The sequence below is a fragment of the Scophthalmus maximus genome, chromosome 9 (assembly GCF_022379125.1).
Source record: "Scophthalmus maximus strain ysfricsl-2021 chromosome 9, ASM2237912v1, whole genome shotgun sequence".
In the NCBI taxonomy this organism is placed as follows: Eukaryota; Metazoa; Chordata; class Actinopteri; order Pleuronectiformes; family Scophthalmidae; genus Scophthalmus; species Scophthalmus maximus.
In genome coordinates, this window is record NC_061523.1 from 2,266,718 (window position 1) to 2,287,990 (window position 21,273).

General features: G+C 43.2%; 2 protein-coding genes across 3 annotated transcripts in view; one reads left to right on the top strand and one right to left on the bottom strand.

Moving 5' to 3' along the window:
* The first annotated feature begins 250 nt into the window (after positions 1 to 250).
* On the top strand, positions 251 to 6,844 carry nkx1.2lb (NK1 transcription factor related 2-like,b). The gene is made up of 3 exons (XM_035650744.2): positions 251 to 1,012; positions 3,380 to 3,617; positions 5,493 to 6,844. Exons 1-3 carry the CDS (start codon positions 698 to 700, stop codon positions 6,227 to 6,229), a joined length of 1,290 nt encoding a protein of 429 aa, XP_035506637.1. The 5' UTR covers positions 251 to 697; the 3' UTR covers positions 6,230 to 6,844.
* A 3,814-nt stretch (positions 6,845 to 10,658) lies between these two features.
* Positions 10,659 to 21,273, bottom strand: part of uvssa (UV-stimulated scaffold protein A) — a 45,959-nt gene continuing 35,344 nt past the window's right edge. For both annotated transcript variants that reach the window (XM_035650717.2, XM_035650715.2), the window contains exons 14-15: positions 11,879 to 12,053; positions 10,659 to 11,394 (exon numbers count right to left, since the gene is read on the bottom strand). In XM_035650717.2, coding sequence (XP_035506610.2) covers positions 11,301 to 11,394; positions 11,879 to 12,053 — 269 coding nt within the window. In that variant the 3' untranslated portion in view covers positions 10,659 to 11,300. The remainder of the gene's footprint in view (positions 11,395 to 11,878; positions 12,054 to 21,273) is intronic.

Genomic DNA, 21,273 nt, shown 5'->3' on the forward strand with positions numbered 1-21,273 from the left:
AGAGAGAGAGAGAGAGAGAGAGAGAGAGAGACAGCAGGATAGAGAGTCCTCGAGGGGCTGGCTAAAAATCTAAAAAGGAGTTGAAAGCTGTACGGGGTAAATGAGAGAGGGGGGGTCTTCACTTAACTAATGGAGAGAGAGTGTGTGTGTGTGAGAGAGAGAGAGAGAGAGAGAGAGAGAGAGAGAGAGAGAGAGATTTAACCATTAGAGATATAGCAGCGTCCGTCCCACCTTCAACTCCCGTCAGGCTTCCAAAGCGCGCGCCCTCCGGTGACCAGACGGAGCGCGCGAGGCTGGAGGTCGGAACGCCGAGCGCTGTTTTCTGTGCGTGTGCCACCGCGGGATACCGGAGTCCTATCAGACCGACAGACATTCTATAAGCGCAGTCGCCGAGTTGCCGCGGTAGCCGCAGAGGATGAAGGGACAGAGACGGCGAGAAGTTCAAAGTTTGACGGGACGACGTCCGGTAGCCTGATCCAGACCCCCCCGCAGCCGCTCACACTGACCGATGGAAAACTTTACCGGGCAGAAAAAATCACCTCCGACTGGATGTTGACAACTGTGTGGTGTGAAGTTAATACTCTGTAATGAGTATCATGCAGTCCCTGTAAATCTGTCGGAATCTTTTTTTTTTATTTCACACCGCTGCTGCATTTTAATTCGGATTCTCAATTTATGGGAAGAGGAGAGTAAAGTGATGAACCGGGACAGAGCGGCACCGGGGCCCGGAGGAGACGGGGTCCAGGCCGCGATAAACCGGGACAGAGCCATAGCAGGGCCCGTGGCGGACACGGTCCAGCCCGTGATGAGCCGGGACAGGGCGATACCGGCGCCCGAAGGCGACGGGATCCAGACCGTGGTGGGCCCGGACAGCGGAGACATGGTGGACGGAGTCGCCGCCGGGGAGAAGATGCTCTTCTCTAACGCGGTAGCCGGAGACAAAGACGCTCAGGCCGTGGAGAACCACTCGGAACCCCCGCCGACGAACCCGGTGTTAGCCCCGCCACAGCAGGTAGACGCATGGGATCCAAGGGGGGGTGAGGTGGTGGGTGTGTGTGTGTGTGTGTGTGTTTGTGTGTGTGTGTGTGTGTATGGGGGGGGGGGGGGTTACTTTACTCAAACACACACAAACAAAACATGTGAGTGGAAACAAGTGTAACTTTAAAAGAAAAAAGTGATGAAAAGTGAAAGTTTTGAGTTTTTTCAGGAGGATGATGATGATAAAGAAGTTGTTGATGATGATGCTGGTGGTAGAACGGTCTTCTCGTGTAAAGCGTCCCGCGGCCCTGTGGTGGCACGTTGTTCGAAGGGAAGGCCTTCATCTTCGTTAAGACAAATAATTAAAACCCGATGGGCCAGTTTCAATATGAAACACTAAAAACTTTATTCTTAAGAATCGAACACGTCTCCATGAAAGCTCAGAGTTCAAAACACTTCGTTCTCAATCTGTCACGATGGAATCGATAGAGGCAAAAGTCACAATTTCAGAATTGTCATTTATATTGAACTACGGCATGTAAATTATGTGCATTTTTTCATTTTCCTTACAATTGACAATTGATAAATTCTCAGATGAACGAAAAATTGAATGAGAATTATATTTAAAAAATAGTTTGGTTACAATTAAAAAGTAGACCCGTTAGTTGTTGGGAGATCCTAATATTAATATCCTGGATTCAGATTAAATTTACAACCCGGTTTTAGTCTTCCACATTTTACATACACGATTACTTTTTTTCTTGTTGGTGCTGTGAGATCATTGTCATCACCACAGTGGCCAAGTGCTTGCTCATTATGGGATTAGTTGGGTTTTCCCAGTAATAATGTAATATTGACCTCACTATGTAAAGTGCCCTCAGACAATGTATGTTGTTTTGGCGCAATACAAATGAAATTGAATTGAAAATAGATATTAACAGCCCCTCATGCTCCCACTCACGTGCTCCCTCGGATTATTTGAGAGAGAGAATTATAATATTATTTAATGTGGGATTATTCGTGTAGACATGCTCCAGCTGACCTCGTTAATAAGTGAATGATCCTAATCAAAGCCACACTGAACCCCGCACCACACTCTATATACTGCTGGCACCGTTTTGGTTTCGCATAAATCTTAAGGAAATAAATTAAATGTGCACCCCAGGGTCAAAGTGATGTCAGTTAAGGAAGGGAATAATAAATCTATGCTTACATTAATGTGTTCAATTCGCTTCTTTTTTTTAAATCGCGTACTCGTTCTTACAGCTAGAATAATACAGAACTTTATGTCTCCAGCCGCAGAGCGGGCTTGATTCGTTTGCGTCCTGATAGCCCTTTCACCGCTACATATTGGATATCGGAAATCTAGTTGATTTATGCTCCTGCCGTGACTGTTTGCTTTATGAATTCACTTTACCGCCCGTATTATTGGCTGTGATGTGTGCGGTTCACGCGCTCTGTCTGCCTCGGGGTCACATCTCGTTTCAATACTTTAACACCGGTTACAGCTGTGGACAACATGTCCGTACTCACCGACTGTAGCCTATTTGTTACAATGATGATAATAAAAATAATAATAAATAAAAATAATAATAATAATACAAATAATAGTAATAATAATGATACAAAATAGATGATACTTATTATTAATATTAGTAGTAGTAGTAGTATTGTTATTATAAATGTATGCGTATATGTACATATATAATAAATATTATATATATATAATATATCATTATATTTTATTTTGATCATATTGTTCCATTATAAGCATTGTTTCATAAATACCAATGAATAACTATGAATATGATCAGTGTAAAATATTACAAATATTGAACGGTTATTATTATTAATTATTATTATTATAATTACAATAATATTATAATTCCTAGTGGCATTAGTATTGCTATTATTATATGTACTAACAAATATTTTTTAATTAATATATAGATACAAATAATATAGGCCTAATAATAATGATTATTGTTATTATTATTATTATCATTATGATTGCTTGCTCATTGTGGGAACTGTTGGGTTTCTCTGTAATATTGTGAGGTCTCGACCCTTATGTAAAGTGCTTTGAGATAATGTATGTCGTGGTTTGGTACAAATAAGGTAGAATTTTATTATTAGAATTATTAGAATAATTATATCGTTGTTGTTATTACATTGTCATATAAAGCATAATGGTAAATAAATATGGATGTGGATATATGAATATAAATAACAGTAGTAGTTGTAGTGGTTGTAGTAATAATAAGTCAATCTGAATACATGTGTGAGCCACGGGGCTCCACAGGTTCGTCCTGCCTGAAAAGCCAAACAAGCAACAGAGCTCCTAACTGTGATCGGAACGAGGAGGTACAGCCGTGACAAATCCCGGTGTGTTGTTTGTCAGGGCCCCAACGGGCACCGGACCACCTCTTTCTCCGTGCTGGACATCCTGGACCCCAATAAGTTCACGAGCAGCCGGCGGCCTCAGCAGCAGCAGCAGCAGCAGCACGCGAGCCAGCGGGGGGAGCGCGAGCTGCGGGTGTACGGAGCGGAGAACCTCCACCTGAGAGGCGCAGCGGGGGAGCGCGAGTCCAGCCTGGGGCCCGGCAAAGGCTGCTACGGTGCCGAGGAGTACCCGAGCAGTAAGTACGACTGTGCTACTCAGCCTCACACACCTCGTCGGAATTATTATTATTATTATCATTTTTGTGTTCTTATTTTTCCACCTTTGTCAAGATATTTTAATGATTTATTTAAATCCACTTTTCTGTGTTAATATTGCTTGTAATATTGTACAGTAAGTCTAGTGACTGTTTGATGTGATAAGTCCCGGGTTGAGCCAAACGAGAATGTAGTGACGGAGGAACAGGCCGACACCCACACACACACACACACACACACACACACACATACACACACACACACCTCGTGAGCCGGAGGGGAGCTGAGCATGGGCCGAGTGAGACCGAAAGGAGGGAGGGGGTTTTGTTGGTGTTTGTTTTTTTGTTTTTGTTTTGTTTTTTTGTATTTTTTTTTGGGGGGGGGGGGGGGGGGTCTTAAAGAAACGAAAAACTCAGCTCAGTTGAAAAAGACAAAAAACCCGAGGTGGGCTAATTGAAAACGGTGTGATGGAGCCGTGTGTGTCTGTGATCGGCATTATTGATTCTTTAATATCTGTTTCAACCAGCAGCCTGTACTCTCTCTGTCTCTCTCTCTCTCTCTCTCTCTGTCTCTCTCTCTCTCTCTCTCTCTCAGAACGCCAGCGATCGAGTGTTATAAGTGTGTGTGTGTGTGTGTGTGTGTGTGTGTTTGGGTGGGTGTAAGTTGTGGTTCAAACTGGTAATGAGATTCAAATGTCTTGTACTCCAAACACTTAAATATTACCATTACTTTAATAAAAGACAAAAAACACTTTACTCTTTCAACCGGAATAAAAGATGTGGACGTATACATGTTTCTTTTGAATTTTCTGCTGATGACTATGTGCTTTTTTATCTCAGTGGAGAGCACGTCATGTTTTCACGGAGAGTAACAGTTAAATGTTAACATGACTGTTTTTTGTTACTTTTACACTTTCTTACACTTACTTTTACCACTTTTTCTGTTCACTTCTCCAGCTTGAATATTTCCTGATTTCATATATGTTTGTTTAACTCCACACTATAGACACGTGAACACGGAGTAAAGCTCGGGCCCCTCTGGTCACATGAAGCCCACATTTCTTTTATACAAATGTTAGGATTGATAAAAATTCAGAGCGAATTATATCTGCAATGAGGACTTTGACGTAATGGGGATCATTTCCTCTGAGAGGGCTATTTAAAAATTAAAAAAATTGCTATCTCAGAGTTGTTCACATTTTTACACAATTAATTAATTTCAATTATTAATTATAGATATATGTATATCATACACCGAATAACATAATATATATAATAAATAAATAACATTGAAACCCGGTGGCTTTCAGGACGGGCGGTAATTAATGTGTCATCATTTGATGAATAGCAAATGTGTTTGGTAATATAAACCACAAAAGCATGTTATACAATTAATATGGTACAGGCTTTAAGGCTGGCCCTAAATTTAAATTTGAATGCTTTTATTATTCAAACCCACATTATGCTTACACTGAATATTTCTAAATATATATTTACAAAGTCACTGACTCCCCAAAAATCTGAGGCAGAACAGGATCCTGGGCTTTGGGGCACAATGGGAAAAAACAATGTGTGCCAAAATCAACAGGAGAGAAGGTGACAGGGGGGATCAAAAAGGGCCCACAGTTTTATCCCTGGGCCCCACAGCAGATTAATACAGGGAATTCTACTCATTCACGTTACTTCCCGCAGTTTGGCTGACATGTGGCAGCATATAGTGGTCATTAGAAGAACTGCAGCTCAACCCACACAGACTTCATTGTCCCTCTCATTATTTACACAACTTACTTCATGTGGTTCAGTTGTGATTATGTCAATAATGGTAATCTGACATGTCTTTGTTTTGTGTATTTCCAGAGGAAAGTTTTGCATACAGAAGCCAAGATGAAGATGACTATCACAGATCTGGAACCCCAGAATCAGAGGGTCCCGATGGCCCCTACAGCAGTGAGGAGAGCAGCTCAGCCCTGACCAGTAATGAAGACAGAGAACTGGGCCAGCACAGCCACCAGGACCCCTCCAGAGACTCCAAGAGCCCAGGAGGAGGGTCCACAGGCCAGATCACCAATGGCCAGAGCAACGGGGGCCAGGGGGCCAAGCCCAAGAGGAAGCGCTCAGGCTCAGACTCCAAGTCAGGGAAGCCCCGTAGAGCCCGGACTGCCTTCACCTACGAGCAGCTGGTGGCACTGGAGAACAAGTTCAAGTCCACCCGCTACCTGTCAGTGTGTGAGCGGCTCAACCTGGCCCTGTCTCTCTCCCTCACTGAGACCCAGGTCAAGATTTGGTTCCAGAACCGTCGCACCAAGTGGAAGAAACAGAATCCCGGTGCCGACACATCTGCCCCGACGGGCGCAGGAGGAGCAGGAGGTGCGGGGGGCGGAGGAGGAGGAGGCCTGGGGAGTCTCAGTCCTCTCAGCCAGTCCCCCCCTATCAATGGGCACCTGGCAATGCATGCTGGCTATGCCAGCCACCATCACCCCCCCACCGGCAGCCTGGTCCAGCTGCCTTTCCTCACCGCCAGCCACGTCCTGTCCCCCTTCATGTTGGGGACGCAGAGCTACGCTGCCCCTGCCTTCTACAGCACACACCTCTAGACACACACACCCCGACCCAACAGAGATGTTTAAAGCCCCCCCACATGCACACACACACACACACACACACACACACACACTCACACACACACACACACACACTCACACACACACACACACACACACACACACACACACACACAACAGATCCATCCACGGAAACAGTCCGAACCCAGAGAGATTGAGATGTTTTGTTGTGTGAGTGAACTGCAGCACAGCAGATAGACTGTCAGTGTTCAGCTCTGCTCCTCTTTTTACTACCAACATTTGAAGGCTTTAATTTCAATGGATTATTTTGATAGAATGTGAATATCTACCAGAAACTGTACATACATCTACGTTCTAGCTCCCTATTCTGAATGCTGTTTTAAACTATGTAATAGACAAATAGCTGAGTTCTTTGTTTTGAAAAAAAATAATAACCTGTATGGATATTGAATGTTTATTTATGATTAAAGGAATGGCTTGATCTATTGTCAGTACTGTGTAACTCCAGCTGTGGTTGTTTTCATTTGGACTGTTTCTGTTATTTATTGAATTTGTTGACAGTTTCCAGAAAATCCTTGAGATGTATTGAATCCTCAGCTCAACATGATATTGTCTTTGATATTAAAATGATGACAATTAAACACTGAAAACCAGCCCAGTGACCTTATTTTACTGATGACATCCTAAAGTGAAGGATGATGCAGTGGATCAGCCATCAGCTCCCTCACAGCAACAAGGTTTGGTGTTAGAAACTGTCAGTTGGCTGCCGTCTACACTTAGAGTTAGCCGGTTCTTTTATTTAATCTTTAATTAATCAGGCAAACTCATTGAGATTAAAAATCTCTTTTTCAAGAGAGGCCTGAGAACAATTAACATTTACAGTAACAAAAGACCACACAAATTACAGACTACAAGAGCAAACAACAAACAACACAAGAATGGAAAAGTAAAAGCAGTTGCAAGATTCAGTGAAGTGTTCTAACAATAACTGTTTGAATTCTCCGAGTGAAATGAGACTGTTCCGTTTGAAGTGGGTTTGTAATGCATTCCATTTAAAAGCTGCATAATAGTTTAAACCAGTTTTACCAAGTTTAGTGTGAATATGGGGAATGTCCAAGGTGAAATAGTTGGCGGATCTTGTTCTGTAGTTACTGGATTTAACAGAAATTAGTGATGTAAGATAATCTGTTAGTTGTAACAGTGAAACTGTATTTATAAATAACATGATGTGAATATTTCTTCTTGTTTCTAGTGACGTCCATCCAACAATGAGAACAACGGAATTTGTTAGTTATAAAACCTAAGGGCGCTGTGGTAAACTGGATTTAACTGATAGAGAGTAGTTTGTGGAGCATGAGAGTAAAGAATATTTCTCCATAATCCATAACAGACATGATTGTACAATTGTTTTGCAACTTGATGTTGAGACAACCTTTAATTCTATAGAGAAAACCAATTTTGATTTTTAAATTCTGAGCCAGATTGTGAATGTGGGTTTTTCAATTCATGCCTGCAGTCCCTGCTGCCTGTCCTAAATGAGTCATCCACCTTCAGTTGGTTTGCTGTTGGTAAGAATTTTGTGACAGAATTCAGCTAAATTGAACACTACACAACAGCTTTGCACATATTTTCTTCACTGAAGTGAATCCACTGATTGTGGGGATTTTTTGAAACTTTGGTTTCACGAGACTCTCACTTCTGTTGGATTAGAATCAGCTCAGTTTGATAGGATTTTGGAGTGAGTTCAACTGACATTCTATTGGCAGAATGCAGCTAGAGTTTCATGCAGTCTGCACAATTTGAAATCACAGAGGCTTCCTCATACACATTCACAGGAGGATGAACAAAATTCCTACCAAATACCAGCAAAACATGTCAGACATTAGACATATGCCAAGATGTCTTGTGCACCATCTCATATTATCAGATGGAGATGTTAAGGGGAAAAGCTTAAGCCTTTTAAGGAGGGACAATTCAAAGTGCTTTACATAAGGTCAAGTCATGAAGGGATCAGTCTTCACCACACGCATCAAAACACTGAACACAAAACGTTGCTTTTCACATGAAAGCAGTGATAAATATATATGATGTCTCACCTAAAACTCGGTTTGGGTTTAGATTTAAAGAAACAGGTGACAGGCAAGTACTGTCTTGAATAATGAATATAGTGAATAATATACAAACCAATTATGGATCCTTTTCATAGGTGCGGGAGGTTGGCAGGTGGGCAATCGGTAAGATGCCTTTGAGGCTCGACTGATTCATCTTCAGCTCTTGTTGAGAGAGTGTAAAGCTGGAGGATCACGGGCACAGCTCAGTTAGTTCCAATCTTGGTCCTGAACCTTTTTCACCAATCAGCTCTGGGATTTCAACAATTTACCTCACAACTTCCTCAACTCTTGTCATTAACGTTCTGTGACACGGGTTCACTCCAAGGTTTTCTTCCTGTCGCGGTAGTGTCAGTGGACGTCACCTGCCCCGGCACCAGCATGTACAGTTCGATCATGCAGGGAGGCTCCATCTCCTTCTATTTACACCTTCTGGTCTCCATGTTTGTCCCGGATGGGGCTGCGCTGGTACCACCGTTTTCTTCTATATTGAGTGATATGCACTATGTGGATGATTTTGTATTTGATTCGCTGTAGGTTTGTATTGGGTGTCATGGCAAAAGTATTTTTTATTTATTTCTATATTCTGGATTCCTTTAATGGCATTGTGTCACCTGGTGCCCCTGTGAAGTGTGAAACTTTTTGATGTGATTCCATTTGTGGTGACTGTGTCTTTTGTGATATGTAGTGTCCTTTTTTGTGTCGGAATTTTTGTAGTGTGTTCAGTAAGAAAGTCCAGTTTACTTGGTCAAATGCTTTTTCTGTGTCGTCGGTTAACTGATATAAATGGTTAATTGACTTCATTTATATCGTGCTTTTCTAGTCTTATCGACCACTCAAAGCACTCTTACAGTACAAGTCACATTCACCCATTTACACATGCATTCACATTCATACTATGCTGCTATACGCAGAAAAAAGATAGGTAGAAAAAGTGCTATCACACATCATTCATGCCCAAACAGCAGTCGGGCAGTGTGTGTGTGCCTTGGAAATTTCGGCATGCAGAGTGGAGGAGTTGGGAATTGAATCATTGACCTTCTGGTCAGTGGACAATCCACTCTTTCTCCTGGGCCACAGTCCCCAATATGACAGATGTATTCATGTGGGAAGGAATTTGTGATGTATTTTGTATTTCTGATGTTAGTCTAATTGGAGAGTATGTGCCAAAAGTGTGTAAAGAATTCAGGAGGGAAATCATTAGGCCCGAGTTACTTAATATTGGACATCTGGAGTAGGGCTCTGGGGAGCGTCTGCCTCTTGCTTAGATTATTTAGGGAGGTTCAGATTGTTAAGGAATGACTGTATTTCTGATGAGTCAGGTTTTTTGTTTGAAGAGTATGAATTATTTTACAATATCTGGAAAAGCCCCAGTATCTATTTCTTGTGGATTTGTGTGGTTTTGCCTTTGGAAATCTTTATGGCTAGTATTGTTGCTCTTTCCTTTCTGTGTTGTAACTGATTATCTAAGTATTTTCCAGTTTTCCCCCAAAATTATCATAATGAAGTTGTTGAATCAGAAATTGCATTCTTTTAAAAAGAATATTTGTCTAACTGGAATTTAGCATTTTGTCATTTTGTATTTTTTCATTGGGATTGTTTGTTTACGTCTTGGCTCAATGAGCCTGCTGTGCTCAATTGATCAATTTCCATATTCAAAAAGTGAATTTAAGTCACTGACGATTATTATATTTTCTAGATTATTGTAAAGCAAAATGTGTCCAAAAATGATGGGTTGTCACTCTTAAGACCGTGTAGTTTTGCAATTGTTATTTTAATGTCATACATCAGATGCAGTAATTGTAACATACCACTCTTCAGGGTCGGTACTTGTGGACTTGTGAAATAAAGGGATTTTTTGTTTATTGAAATAGACACTTCTTGGTCTACTAATTCTTAACTTAAGGTTATGTTAATTCTGAATATGATAAATGAGTCTCTTGTGATAAACATAGGTCTGCTTTTAGTTTAGTAAGATTGTTTAATATTTACGTCTCAAATTCACACACCTTGAACACATATATATGCAGCTGCAAATTCAGCGTACATTCCATGTTATCAAGTTGAGTGTCTGTGTGATGGGAGCATGAGTGAACCTTTGTTGGAGTGAGATGTGTTTGCGTAGCTGATGTGTGTGTATTTTCCCAAAGATACATCACAAATGGCACAAAACTGTACAGACATAATATAAAGGTGAATTGGTGTGAAAACATGTGGTGAAGTTTTGAGCAAAAGAAGACAAAACTCAGAAAGGAAGCTCATAGATCATCACTCATATTCACTCCAGAGCCTGAATATCCCTTCTGATCTAAATGAATACATTTTATACCCAATTAAAATGCAAATATAAAAAAGCATGAATTTATTTACAATCACATTCATTCGCAGTTAAGTAGCTGCATGTCCAAACTTTTTTTATTTACGTGCTAAATTACAGTGGAGCACGAGAAAAGGACAAACACAGTGGGCTGAGGGGAAGAGAATTACAGTTAACTTGAGGTACAAATCTTGTTCATCTGCTGCATGTTCATTAATATCCCATGGCTTTACCTCACAAATCAAATATAAAATCAACCATAAATACAAATAGAAAAAGAGCAGGAAAAAATAGTTTGAATTAAATGGATTGGCAGATATAAATGCAATTTTAAACGCAACTATTTGGTCGATAAATGAGACCAAATGAAATACAAATTGAATTTTGTTGTATCTATTATTCATCGGATGTGTGTCAAGCTGCACATCAGTAAAATGTGATCATACATGTGATTAATGATCACGTCTTTTCCTTAAACAGGTTATGAAACAAGTCAAATCATTCCAACTGCACTTGTGTTCAGTGTTTTAAATATTATTTCAGTCTTATTCATCTGGTGACCAGATCATATACAGAATGCACACATCAAGAAATTGAAATCTTCCTTGAGGCCAGTACAAACAGAGAGAATCACTCAACGTATGTAACTGTCAGGAGGTCAGTTGAGAGCATAGTTGAACTGGTTGGAGAACTTGTCATGTTTTCTTCCGTCAGCTTTACTCATCACCTGTGCCACTCTACGCATGCTGCTCCTGAAGGTAAGGATAGAATGGAGGGCGGGAGAGGAGGGTGAAACAAAACATATAAGGAAGTGGTAATACCTTTTCACACAAAAGCAAATGATCAGAAGAACCAGTTTGGTTGACAACTTGGCCTGTGCTGATATTTTTTTAAGTGTTACTTTACTGACAACACTGGCAGCAAACATGTCAACAGACTACAGCAGAGAGGCGATGTCTGTGATGATGATTCCACAATGTCTGTAAACCAGTGTTGCCATTTTTGTGGGAGAAACCTTTTAAATATCGGGTATTTAAAATGCAAATGCTCGTTCATTAGCAGCAGCCCTGGTTGTTTACAAAAGTCTCTTCTCTCCGCGTCGTGGTATAACCCCCCCCCCCCCCCCCCCCCCCCCCCCATAATCAGATAATCGGCTGTGTTTAGACCAGCAAGTTTTCTGCCAGAGGGAAATCACTTCTTAGTGTATATCATGCTACAGGAGGATACTGTACATACTTGTTGAAGACTTTTTTCTCAAGCCTGGAGCGGGACGTGTTGGCGCTCTGCTTCAGATCACTGAGGTTGGGGAACTTCTTCTTCTTCCCTTTCCCTTTTTTACCCACTCTGTCCGAACCCAGGTTTTCTCCTGTTACTGCCTCAATGTCTCGCATGAGCTCCGCATCACGCCAGTCTACAGCAGAAAGAGAAGAATTATACAGCTACTCATATACTGTATTATCATACTTTTCTGTTACAAGTAGACAACCTTCATTTCACGATAAAAAACTGCGCCTGAAAAATAGACGCTTACAAAAGATCTATTAAATTTTCATCAAAAAAGACAAACAACATCACTTCAACCTGCTGCAGCTCAGAAGGTCGACCACAGGGTTGGTGGTTGGATCCTTCAGGCCACATGTCAAAGTGGGCAACACATTGTGGTCAGACCAGCGCCTTGCATAGCAGCTTGGTGTGTGTGTTTATGAATTAATTAATGATCCACAAGTCCACAATTCGTGCTTTCAATTGTACGTGCAGCATCTCCCCTCTCTACACCAATAAGTCTCTTCCTGTAGTGTTTGCTAACGTCCCCTGTTCTGGTTAAGGACATTGAGTTGGTTGTCTGCTATCTGGAGGGTCAGTGGTTCAATCCCAGTTCCTCCATTGTGCATGTTGATGGGTCCCTAACACTTCAAATGGTAAATGAACTGTATTTTTATAGTACTTTTCTAGTCTTATCTACCACTCGAAGCACTCAAGTCACATTCACTCATTCACACACATTCACACAGCGCTGCCATTTACCGCACTTTTGCTGTCACATTCATATACTTCCTGTAGAGCCATCAGAGGCAATTTCAGGGTGAAGTGTCTTGCCCAAGGACATGCAGACTGTGGGAGTCGTGGGATCGAACCACCAACCCTGTAGTTTGTGGACGACCTCTCAAACTTCTGAGCCACAGCCGCCCGACACACATATAGTGCTTCTATATATAGAAATTATGTGAATGTGACTCGTAGTGTAAAAGTCAGTCCATTTCTAGACTGACTCATTAGAATTACAATCAAATTACTTAATGTAATTACAAATGAACACCTAGAACTTTTTTGTTAAAGGTTGAAACCAAACCAATTCTAAATGAGTTGATAAAATTAACAGTGGGCAGTGACAAAATAAAAACTGAGACTGAAGCACACAACAAAGAAAACTTAACAGCAGTGTTTGAGCCAAGTCTTTGTGTAGGTTGAGATCATTTGTACGTAGTTATATTCTTCATTAAACATTTACTCTCTTATCTGCCGCAATTACGCACTCACACATTCACAAAAACTAATTTGACTGAAAAGTGTAATGAAGTATTTGCGGCCGATAACACAAATGAGCTCATGCTGGCCAGTTTTACACACCATAGGTAGTAAACAGTGTGTTGTACAGACTCATTTGGATCCAATTCTGGTGTTAATGATAAGTGTAATGTCATAATTCTGGGTGATAAAATGAAAGTGGCTGTAATGCAGAGTAATGACGGTCTAAACGAAGAGACACTTCGACTTAATGACGTCCTGCGCTGGAATTAGAGATAAACCTTCAGTAATGCAAAGTAATTACACTGTGATTGTGATGGGCTTGAAGCTGGACTCTGTGCTCTGTCAAAACACTGACCCCTGATCAGTGTGTGTGTGGGGTTATTAATCAGCCCGTCTGACCCTGGCTCTGACTGGACCTTCAACTATCCCTCATTACACGAGTGCGCAAACACACACACACACACACACACACACACACACACACACACACACACACAGGAGGAGCAGTAATTGAAAAGCAGCTGGTGTATTTAGGAGAATCATTACTGCTAAAAGGAGAGCAGCTGCATTTACGTGGTGTCGAAGGTGTGTCCTCTGTTACTTTGTTGCTGTGATCTTTGAGGAATGTGAGGAAGAAAATAAGGAGAGGAGAGATGAAAGAAGAAGAAAAGGACATGAACAGAAAGTAGGAAATGAAAGAAAGAAAAAAAGACATGAGAGACATGAGAGACAGACAGTCCTCTGAATTTAATCCATGTTGCAGCAGGGCTCTTCACTCTGTCAACACCTCTCAGGCCTTCCAGCTGGGGTCTAAAGCGAGTGTGTTTATCCAGGCAAGGGCCAGGCTATCCAGCCCACCCCCACACACACTAAGGCCTAAGGCACCTGGGTTCTTTGGTTTTTTCAGATGACCCTCAGTTACTCACAGCTAAACACAAGGACCCTGTGTGTGTGTGTGTGTGTGTGTGTGTGTGTGTGTGTGTGTGTGTGTGTGTGTGTGTGTGTGTGTGTGTGTCTGTGCGCTTGCGCGTGTTTGTGTGTACATTAACTCTGAGGCATCTTGTGACATACATCATCAGTGATGAAACCTGGGGTCATTGGGTGTTTCAGATGTTTCAACAACCCTCACCCAGGTGACCGAGCCAGCATGTGTCCAGGTAGCACTACCCCACCCACGGTTCTCCTCTCCTGATCCACAGCCACCTTAAGGCAACTTCTGCTGCCTCTGTAGCCAACATCTTGGCCCTTCGCCTACTGGCCCCTGTGATGCCCAGCATGTTAAAGGCCCTGCAAAGGGGCTGGCCAGCGAACTACCTTTCTCACCACCCATTGATTCGGCACTCCTCCACCGGCTCGGCCCACCTTACCCTCTTTCCTCGTTGGCCTCCTCAATTCTGCCCTCCAAAGTCACAGTAAGATCCAAGAGGATGACCTGCTTGGAGGATTCCGAAATCAGCGCCTTGTCTGGCCCTACCGTTGTTGTGGCAACAGTTTCTGGGAACTTCAGTTGTTTCCCCAGGTCAACTTTAAGCTCCCAGTCTTGCGCTGTTGCTAACAGGCCAGAGGAGGTGGTCCTGGCAGCTGGTGTATGCTTCTCCCCAGCCCTGATGAAAGTGATGGTTTTCTTCTCTGGGCGGAGGCGCTTGCACTGGCTAATCCCACTACAGATGGTGTCCTCTATGGCCCTGAGGACTTGGTCATGGCGCCAGCGATAGTGCCTCGCACCCAGGGCTTTTGGACAGCAGCTGAGGATGTCCCTCTCTTCAGGCACAGAGGAGATGCTGGTGACTCGGCTTGGTAGCACATCTTAGACGGCCTGGAATAAGAACTTAATTTGATGAGGCTCAGCTTTTCAAAGATCGGCCCATAAGACTTTGCACTGCTTGCGGCTTTCCAACTGTCCTGCTGGCTTGCTCCTCCTCAACTGACGTTCGCACCTCATCTTGAATCAGCGACCCCTGTCCTTCCCCTGTGCCTTGTCGCAGCAGGGTGTTCTGAATTCCTCGTTCGGGCTGCTGATAGGGAGCTTCAGCTTGTTGTGCCGCCATACAGGGTGATGCTACTCAGGCTCCTAGGTAGTCCCAGCCACTTCCGAAAGAACTTTTTGACTCTCATCTCAAAGCCTTCGATATTGGAGAGCGGGACCTGATAGACCAAGAGGGAGCCAGAGAATACGTTGGAGGATACCATAGACCTAACTTGTCCACTGCCACTAGACAGACATTCGGCTCTTGGTTGGTCGCTCGGATGGAAGGCTAATCTTCACAAGCAGACAACACACACAAACATGGACGTGGCCTGTACAATAAGGGAGCAGCCCGCCCTCCTGTGTTGACTTGTCTCTTGTAGCTGGTATAAATAACCAGCTATTTAACAGACATTGTCCATAGTAAGTAGGTAATATTTTGCGTTATTAAAAAAAATTGTTTGTAAAAGTCTTATTATACTATCTCACTATCTCATATACTTCATATTTTTCGTGGTGGTTGGTTTGCAGATGATGAAACAAGTTGGCTCTCGAGCTTTCTTTAAACAGCAAGTGATATCTTGGCCTCTTGAAACAGCACCTCTGGCCTTTTGGGGGATGCCTTACTGAGCAGTAGCCGCTGCTCAAGGGGGGTTTGCCTAGGGTGCCATACAAGCTAGAACTGCCACCTCTTAATTGTAGGAGCTCTCTCTCTCTCTCCATCGGCAATCAAAACATCCATGAAGTTTTGACAGCTAACTGCATGCTCTTTGTCACGGCTCCGCCATGACTCGGTTCATTCTCTATGGGTGTGTATGTGGCAGTGGGTGTGGTCTTCCTGGGTTCCTGGCTGTGCTGCACACCTGTTCCTAATTAGCTTGTTATCCTCAGTTTAAAAGCTGTCTCATTGCCAGATTGTTTAATCTCTCCATTCTTCTGTCTCAGAAACCCTGGCTGTGTCCGAATTCAACCCCCTAACTACTACTGTATATAGTGCACTATATAGTGCCTTCGCCATTTTGTAGTTGAATTCTTAGTGAAATTTCATATACCCTATATAGTGCACTGATTGTATCCCAGAATGCATCGTGCAAAGTAGTGGACATCCGATGGTCACTAACCGAGCAATATATACCATGATGCATTGCGCTCGCTGCGCCGATAAACGGTGGAGGGAAGAGACGAGACGACGGCGGTGCAGCGCGAGCGCGTCTCGCAGCAGCAACACTTCTCAGCCTTTTCTCTCTTCTTGCTCTATTTTGCCTAATTTTTGTCAAAAAAACATTGATTAATGGTGAAAATAGACACGGATATAAATATTAAATATTTTAAATATAATAGGATCGTCCACCGGCCGGCGTCTTTGTAGTTACGTCATAATCCTGTGACAAAAACGTAATTACCATCGCGACTCAAGTAGTGTCCGAAATCGTAGCCGGTGAGTGCACTATATAGCCCACTACAATGAATTCCCTGTATAGTGAGTAGGGGGTAGTGAATGAGTGGGTGATTTCGGACACAGCCTCTGTCTGCCTGCCTAAGCCTGGAACTCAGCCATGACACAACTGCAGAACTCCTCCTGCCTCGCACTTCTGCTTCTCTGCCTGCCTGATCGACCTAACCACCCTCAATCCTCATCCCCTCTCTCTGAAGATTCATCAAAACTTAAAATGTTCATTGAGTCTGGTTGTCTGGAGTCCAAACTCTACTCAGCCCTAATTGTGCATTTACACCGGAAGCAGTGCAAAGTATTCGCACGAGAGGATTACATACAAAGTAAATGGTCAAATACAATATTAATATAGTGCTTTTCTATTCTTATTGACCAAAAATCACTTTACGGGACAAATCACATCCACCCATTCACACACATTTATACAGCGTTGCTATTTACCACACTTTTTCTGTCACATTTATACACTGTCGGAAGAGCAGTCAGAGGCAATTTAGGGTTGAGTGTCTTGCACAAGGACACAATGGCATGCTGACTAGGGGAGGCTGGGATCAAACTGCCAACCTTCGGGTAAGTGGACGACCGACTCTACCTCCTGAGCCACAGTCATCAACAGCTGTCGACTAGACACGAATTTTGCATTACTGCCGATCGGCAACGCGAATGCCGAGAACAGCGCAAAGCGAAATTCGCGTCAGTCGATTGAAGTCAGTCGCTCAAAGTCTTTGACGCCATGCCGCCAATAAGCTTTGAGATCCTCCCTACGTCACAGTTATCAGACGTCCTGTCGTTGTATCAGAAATGGAGGATTGGACTATTGTCGTTGTGTGAGGACTACCCTACACAAGATCCTATTTGTATTGTGACCGGGCAAAGACGGAGAGGGCTTGGCAGAAAGGAAGTTGGACAAAGGCTTAGGCACAGTTAGCACAACTGCTTTGTGACTTTACCATTCATTCCTGTCTGTATTTTTTCATTCAACATGTGTGTGTATGTGTGTGTCTGTTTCAATCTGTGTTTGTTCAGAGGTTTGTCGGAGAAACTGAAATGAAGAACGAGCAAATATTTATTCGCAGGTAAAGTTGGAAATATCCTTGACGCATTGGTCGTGTGCCAAATGTGACATCACTGCAGCGGCAGACTGTGCTTGCTCGTTCTTCAGGCGCACCTGACAGTTCAGTCTTCTCCTAAATGAAAGTTGTCGCTGCTAACAAAAAACTATCTACACCGCGGGTCACGCACCATGGCAACGCCAGCAGAGCTGGTGTTTTGGTCATTTGACGAGGAAGAAATATTGGTTTTAAGCTTACTTTCAGAAAGGTGACAGAAAAAGAAGAAGGTGGTCTGTTTGTCCTGTGAATGACAACAGACACGTCGGGGGCGAATTTAGTGTCCTAGTGAATACCCATGCGAATGTTGGACGAAACGATGCACTCTGCTTATTTCCGCATGTCCGCACATCGGAGCCGTCAGATCAAGCCATTCATCAATCATAACAGAACCCATCGCAGCCCAGTCAGCCTACATGAGAGGCTAGCATTAACGTTGAGGCTCCTGGCATCTGGCAGCAGCCAGCTCGTCCATCTTGCCAATGCTCCAGGCGAGCCGCACCGGATGTGATGTGAATTTTCTCGTCACGTCCGGTGTTAATGTATCATTACACTTTTATGCCCCACCCAAAAACTGGATCTGCCCCTTTGTCCAGATCTGCAGAATTTTATGGATTCTTTCTTGGCCCAAGTCCCAAACTTCCAACAAGTGAAATCTATCTTAATCTGTTCAGTAGCTTTGGTTTAATGCAATTGACAAACAAACAAACAGACAGGGGTGAAAACATAACCTAATTGGCCTTGGTATTTCATAAAATTGGTTGTAAAAGACATGTGACCAGGGTGTGTTCTGAGCTGCTCATTATACATTTGATAAATCTCCTTGCTCGCTGGTGAATAACTATTTAATGGAAACAAGGTTTCTAAATGAAATGATGTCTATTATTTTTGCTCTTCTGACTTATATAACAATATCAATACATATGCAATAAGATAATATCAGCTTCTACATGTGATGACACCAAAATCTACCAGTTCACCACAGCTCCCTTTTCAAATGAAGACAGTCAGATGCAGTTGAAAGAAAGAGAAAGGAAATGGATCTTTTAGCAGAGATTAATGCATCACACTGGAGAAATTAAAGTAAAGGAAATGCCCAACTCCCTCAACTTTTTGTTTGTGTCTCTACAGGAACTTTTCTGCATGATGGCCAGCCATGCTGCTCATTCTTCCAAAACACCTCCTTGCATCTGGTTCAAAGAGATTTGTGCTGCATTCTCTGAATCAAAGCATCGGAAGATAAATCTGTCTATTCACAAAGAGAGTCACTGACTCCAAATCAGCTCTGGTGTCTCCATGAGACTTTGTCTTTCTCAGCTCTCAGTCTTGTTGCAAAGAGGGTGCAGGCAGCCACGTGCTTCCTCTGCCGGATTTCACCACCTGTTTCTTTTCATTTGTCAGTGAGAAGCTTCCGGAGATCCCTCACTGCACTTAGAAGTAAGATGATCAGCATCATGATCATATCACTTGTAAAGCTGTGGACTGGTTGTTGCCATAAATGACATAGGCCGTCGCCTAGGGTGCCGCGCTCCCCTGTTGACCGGAGTACAAGCGGCGGAGCGCCACTAGGACGTGCACGACCAATGGGGAGAGACTCCCGGGGGAGAAGTGACGATCCCCAGTGAGGCTGCACAGATCGGCAAGGGGGGCGACAGACCGAGGGATGAGAGAGGAGGCGTTGTTGGATCCGCAGGGGCGAAGTGCCCCGTTCAGGACTCGGTCCTCAGAATTCAGCTGTTCACCTTGTTATTCAGAGTTCAATTCAGACAGAACGGTGATACGGAGAACAACACGCCTTAGTCGTGATTGACAACGTGTCTCATTGATAAGTCCCACCTACAGCTGCTCCAGAGTGCTGATCAGCTGTTTATTAAAATTGTATCATGGCCATAACATGTCCTAATTCAACACTGCACTTTCTTGGACTGTAAGCAACATACAGACTTCTTGTAAGATCAGTAAAATGACGCCAGCAGTGGATAGACCATTTACATTCTGCTGCCCTTATATATAAAATGTATTTCTGAAAATTATCTTAATTTCATGAGGATCACAAAACGTATGTATGATGGAGTAAATAAATAACAATCCTAATACAGACAGAATTGTTGTCTAAGAAATTTGAGGAAAATCATCTAAACCATTGCTATCAAACTTTACCAGATTGATGGATTTAGTTATGAAATGTACACAATTTTCTTCCTGGGGGAGCAAGACCCTGCTCCCAGTCATAATTTGACCTAGGGCATCAAAATGGCTAGAGCCGGCCCTGCTGGAGAGGACTGTAACGGTGCACCCCACATGTGCATTGGAGGAACAGAACAGAAATGCTGCTCATTCACTTTGATGTGATGTCATGCGTTATTGAACTGCATTCTGGTTCCGTTGCTTCGCGCTGCTTGCCAAGCGTGCTGTAAAGGTTGAGAAAAGCTCAACTTTTCAAGGAGATCCACAGGCACTAGCCAATCAAATCACATGGATGGAAACAGGTCCTGTCTGACATCAAACGTCAAAATTAACCTGGAGAGAGGAGGCAGAGGCAGCTGGTGAACCTGGTCTATGTTCATCTAGTTGTGGAGCTTATTTACAGTGTTCTTTTCTTTGGCATTGCATGGACAGCTAGCATGGCAGGCTAGCATGACAGCTGGCTATGTTGTGTGGCCTGAGCTGGAAACCGTGTTTGGTTGTTGTTGTTATGACGTGCGCACCAGCACAAAACATTAGGTATGTCCACTGTGGCGTCAAGGCAAACACAGTTTTGCCTGGACACAAGGTTTTAAGTGTCTACAAGTTATTTTTACTTTGGTTTGGTTTATTGCAAGAACAACATTCTAATATATTCACAAAATACAGGGATTGGCAGCAGGTGACTCCATATTTGTTCCTATGGAAACTGGTCTCAGCTGACTTTAACAATGTCCCTCACTGGCTGGTTAACCTCACTGTATACAGTATGCTGTGTGTATGTGTTTGCTCTTATGTGTGAATGTGTGACTGTAGAGGGAGCTGAGACCACTGTCCCCCTCACTGTGAGATTGATTTGGTGTGTGGGTGTGTGTGTGTGTGTGTGTGTGTGTGTGTGTGTGTGTGTGTGTGTGTGAGATGGACACATGGATCAATAGTGTTGTTGGTAACAAAAGATGCTATTTCACAACTCAGTGGACTGCATGCCCCCCATCACACACACTCTCACACACACACACACACACACACACACACACTCTCAAACACACACACACACACACACACACACACACACAAACACACACACACACACACACACAAAGCTGGTGGTTAACAAGACAATGGAGGCAGCTGGTGGACATCTTGCAGACTGGTTAACCACACACGCGCATGCACATGTGCAGACACACACGCGCACAGGCACGGACACACACGCGCACAGGCACGGACACACACACACACACACACACACACACACACACACACACACACACACACACACACACACACACACACACACACACACACACACACACACACACACACACACACACACACACACACAGCAAAGGTGAACCTTAAGTTAAGGGCTTTGTGCCCTACTGTTTTC